Below are 4,407 nucleotides of genomic sequence, written 5' to 3' on the forward strand. Positions count from 1 at the left end.
GAGATAGCACTATATAGTCGGCATCAGATCCGCGCTATCACAAGGCGACAAGTGCACAAACATACTCAGTCTCCAGCACACATACACACATACACACATGCATGCATCCACCACCTACACGGAGGCACGTCTTTAAATGACCTTAGCTGTTAATAAGACGTTAATTTTTTTTTAAACCGAACCAAACCTACCTACATGTAATAATTCATCCTGGGAAGATATACAATACCACTCAGACTTACCATGAATTTCGTTGTTTTCTACCCCATTACTCCTTATGTAAAACAGGAATATATCACGCATTCCAGGTATCTGAAACGACCAAATTAAGCTTGACACTTTTTAAGAATAAATGTTAGGTTCAAAATAAGCTCTCCATGTGTCTTTATACTATTATATAAGAATATGAACTCCATTAGCCATTTTTTTTTCTTTCCTTTATATATGTACTGCATACATGTATGAATACATCCAACAAATCTTTCCAATTGTCAATATTTTACATTGTTTAATAAGTATAAAAACCAGCTTAGTCTATACAAGCCTACCCTAAAGATAGCATCGTTGCATGAAGTAGGGCATTACTATTCAGACAGTTGCTCTTTAATAAAGTTATCAACCAGAAAACATTTAAATTATATTTCTTTCGAGTGTACAGCGCGGACAACATAATTTCTCAAAACTTTTACCAAAGCGAAGTGCTAAACATTTTCAAGAAGAGGTCAACTTGGAAACGTTTGCATGCTTGGTTTACGTATCGCAGCATTGTTCTGTTCGGGGTGCCGTTCACGTTTCGGTTTGTTGAACATTTAATGTCGTGACACATGCAATGTGTTTCTTTGTATACGCAGCACCGATATATTTTAACTACTGTTGGCGAATCCCAGCGATGTTTTGCTAGTCGGAATGGATTTTTTTTTTCATAAAGTGCAAAAATAAATTAGTACGTCAATGCAAAAAGCCAAACAAAGAAAACATTTTTTCTGTATCCTTTGACTCAATATCCTATGGCCATTTCGTGTCTTTATTTGTGTACAATGCTTGTAAGTGGAATATGTTTTTTCTAAAAGAGCAGCGGGAAAGACTCTATTGGACATTGGTACTGTTCGTTAAAAATGAAAGATGCATAGTTACCCGTATCTTTTGACCACGTAAAATATAACAATGATATTACAATGATAGATACATACATGCATGAAAAGTTGGTGAGTAGAAAATCTATTCAACGAAGACTTTTGAAAACCGTATTGCTACCAGATGTTTTACCATGTTTTCAAGCAATCCACTTTGACAGATCAACATGGGCCCAATCAAACCGGCGTGTACTTCGCTGATGACGTCAACTCCGGAAGTGTAGAAGCTTGGCATACATGGTAAATTGTAGGCTGTAGGACCGGTTAACTCAGACACGGTCCAATAGTACGTCTTCAAATGACCCGGATGTATCGGCGCGGTATCTAAAAAGCACAATACAACAAGTATAAGTTTACATATACTTAATATATTGCCTTGATTTTAATCATGTTCGTCAAACAATCTCAAACATTTTTGCTAACAGGACACACAAAAATAACCTTCCTAGGACATTACACTCCTTTTCCAAATGATGCAATTTCGTAATCGTAGACAGTAAGGCATTCGGAAGCCTGCTTCTTCTATTATTTGAGACACAGCTCGAGTGAATCTTAAGGATGCCCGTGCTTTTTCCTAACATTGCAACTATGCATTGGGAACTGATTTTACCGGTCTTACTATAGCTTTGATAAATCATTTCGGAAAAGACAATCATATCCTGCCAGCTTTTATAATGAAATAAGAATGCTAAGCCGAGATTCGAACCCTGGACCTCATATTGTTATACTGTTGCTATAACCGACTGATATACCTTGACAACGGAAGTACCGTGGCTTAACCTTTGCTACAATTATCACCAAAACGAAATTAAGGGAAGGTAGGTGCGTGTACGAAAAACCTGGGTGCAGTGGAACAGACATCCTTAAGCATGATTAGATTTTTTGATTACTATACATACCGATCGTGTCATTGTAGAATGCGCCCTCGTTGTATTTGTGGACACGAACGCCTCCATGGGGCTGTAGAGAATGGGAACGTGTGTCGTTATTCTTTACGACAATCTTTATCGTATCTCCAATTTCTGCTTGTAGAAGTGGACCAAGTACACCCAAATAATCGTTGTCTCTTGTACGCATCACTTTCGTTGTGAACCTCGAGTCGACATAGGGGACAAAGCTCACAACTCTGTAATCGAAAGAGGAAAGTATTAGCTCACGTCTGATACTGTTAATCACTTTTGCTTCGCGAGAGATTAATATTCGTGGTAATGTGAAGAGTGAGTCTTTCGAGAATCAAAATATTTTCCGAATTCTGCTCAGAGAGATACTTACTGTTATTATTGAAATAGCATTCTCTCAATCACGAATTCATTTTTTTTCAAAAAAAAACTTCAAAGCTTGCAGAAACAAATGTACGCAAAATTTGAGTGATAAAAAGTAACATGAACATACAAGGGATTTTTTCTGTGAGAAACTAAGTGCTTGATTGAGATATAAGTCCCAATGAAATCAACGTTAAAAGGACATTTTAGCTTTGATATATAAAGAAGCATAATACATGTATTTTGTTTTCTTTATTTTGTGTTATCTATTTTTTCATCGGGGAGCGGGGTGATTCTTAGAATGACTTCACAATATGAGTATTTAGACGAAAGGGTTATGTTAATCGAATGGATATTTCGAAAACCGACTCAAGACGTGAGAAATTGATTTAAATGTGATAAACAGAAAGACAGGTTACACGTATCTTTCTTTTTCATTTTCACATACAAGTTAACGAAATGACAATTTTTTTATTGTGAAAAACTAAAACGTTTTTGTCTGTATTTACCTATTGATACGCTTAGCGTCCTGCCGCAACGAAAACAATACTAGTAAAACACGAATATGATGTATCATTAAGATGGAAGGCCAATGATTTTGATGACCGAGTTATCTCCCCTAAGCCATGTATTGTAAAGTTGTCGTTCCGTTCCAGATGTCAAGTTTATAGATGATTAAATATATTACGGAGATATTTGATAGTGTTTGACGAAAAGTTATTTGTAGTTATTTGAACGTTGCTTTCAAAGCAAAAACCGTCTTACCCATCTTTGGGTACTTACGCGTCGCTTCGACCCGGAAACATAACGCTGTCAATGGCGATGTAGTACTTTCGGATGACCCCGTTTACCGCTAGGTCTATAGGCGGATTGCCACAGTCTGCAATAGTCACCATCGCCTGCATTCCGGCTGAATATACAGAATAAAACTCGCATATAAAACATTGTATTGATTTGCTCCTCATATCCCCTTCAGATGTGCACAACGTGTAACGGTACAGTACTGTTATACAAACGGTCATATAGATAACAGAAATAGCATTGGTGCTAACACGTCTTCCTGTCATAAAAAGCTACCAGTTTCTTTGAAAATCAACCAATTATTTACTAGTATATCATCATTTTGTGCACTCTAATCTCAGTTTTGTCATTAACCTATAAATCAATCTTCTCTTTAACTATGGTATATTTCTTTTAGTTAAATAAATATAAATTTGATAAAATATATGATTGAATTAAAACTCCATTGATTGTACTGGTATACAGATTTTGAGATTTTAATAGTCAACCAAATCATCAAACGCATTGTCCGTGTTTTGGAGAATGTGATCTCGTTTCAGGTGATTTTACCGTAATACATTTGTAGTTTGATATGTATATACAAATGTTATAAATCACCTTTCATCAGTTTCGGATTTTGTGACGTCATCAGCCAATTCCCAGACTCCACAGCCTGAAACTTGGCATCTACCGTGAGTCCAGAAATTATGGGTACAGAAGGTTGTCTGAAACAGATAAATTCAACAACAGCTTATGCATAACTGTATCAGAATTTGCAGATGAAGCATAAAGCGAGAGAAGAATCGATCACCCTGATTAACACAGCTAAGCATTGCTCCAATGTATCATATACAGCTAGACCAAAATTCCTTTTCATTGAGAATGAGTAGAAATTATTTTAACCGGTAAACATTGGTAAAAATTCACACCGTAGTTCTCAAATATATATATCGAAATAACTACATACAAATATGTTTTCTACTTGGAAATAGATTGGGTCTAAGAATTTTTCGCGATATCGGATACGATTCTATGCCTCTAGTATCAATAAATTGGTGTTTTTTTTGTGTGTGTCAAATCTGATACCAGAATTCGTGTTGGTCGCCAGACTAAGATATACCTGAAATCCATGACAATTTTTAAATGGATAAGAATAACATACATAGAAATTTGACAAATGCGACAAATGCAAATATTTACCTTTTACCCATGTAGACAAAACTATGTCCATG

General features: G+C 35.9%; 1 protein-coding gene across 1 annotated transcript; it reads right to left on the reverse strand.

Annotated features, from left to right (window-relative positions):
* Positions 1 to 156: 156 nt before the first annotated feature.
* Positions 157 to 4,401, reverse strand: LOC110444696 (hephaestin-like). Its single transcript, XM_021489059.1, has 6 exons — positions 4,376 to 4,401; positions 3,794 to 3,900; positions 3,179 to 3,305; positions 2,033 to 2,259; positions 1,267 to 1,457; positions 157 to 312 (listed from the first exon to the last, which is right to left on the reverse strand). The coding sequence occupies exons 1-6, from the start codon at positions 4,384 to 4,386 to the stop codon at positions 172 to 174; spliced, it is 804 nt and encodes a 267-aa protein (XP_021344734.1). The 5' UTR covers positions 4,387 to 4,401; the 3' UTR covers positions 157 to 171.
* Positions 4,402 to 4,407: the final 6 nt, after the last annotated feature.

This window comes from Mizuhopecten yessoensis, unplaced genomic scaffold (genome assembly GCF_002113885.1).
Source record: "Mizuhopecten yessoensis strain PY_sf001 unplaced genomic scaffold, ASM211388v2 hete_36162834, whole genome shotgun sequence".
NCBI classification, from domain to species: domain Eukaryota; kingdom Metazoa; phylum Mollusca; class Bivalvia; order Pectinida; family Pectinidae; genus Mizuhopecten; species Mizuhopecten yessoensis.

Excerpts from the sequence above, each read along its gene's own strand:
- LOC110444696 (XM_021489059.1), bottom strand. Across the intron at positions 3,306-3,793 it reads AAATCCGAAACTGATGAAAG|CCGGAATGCAGGCGATGGTG; the intron begins GTGATTTATAAC and ends CTGTATATTCAG. Across the intron at positions 1,458-2,032 it reads ATTCTACAATGACACGATCG|ATACCGCGCCGATACATCCG; the intron begins GTATGTATAGTA and ends TGTGCTTTTTAG.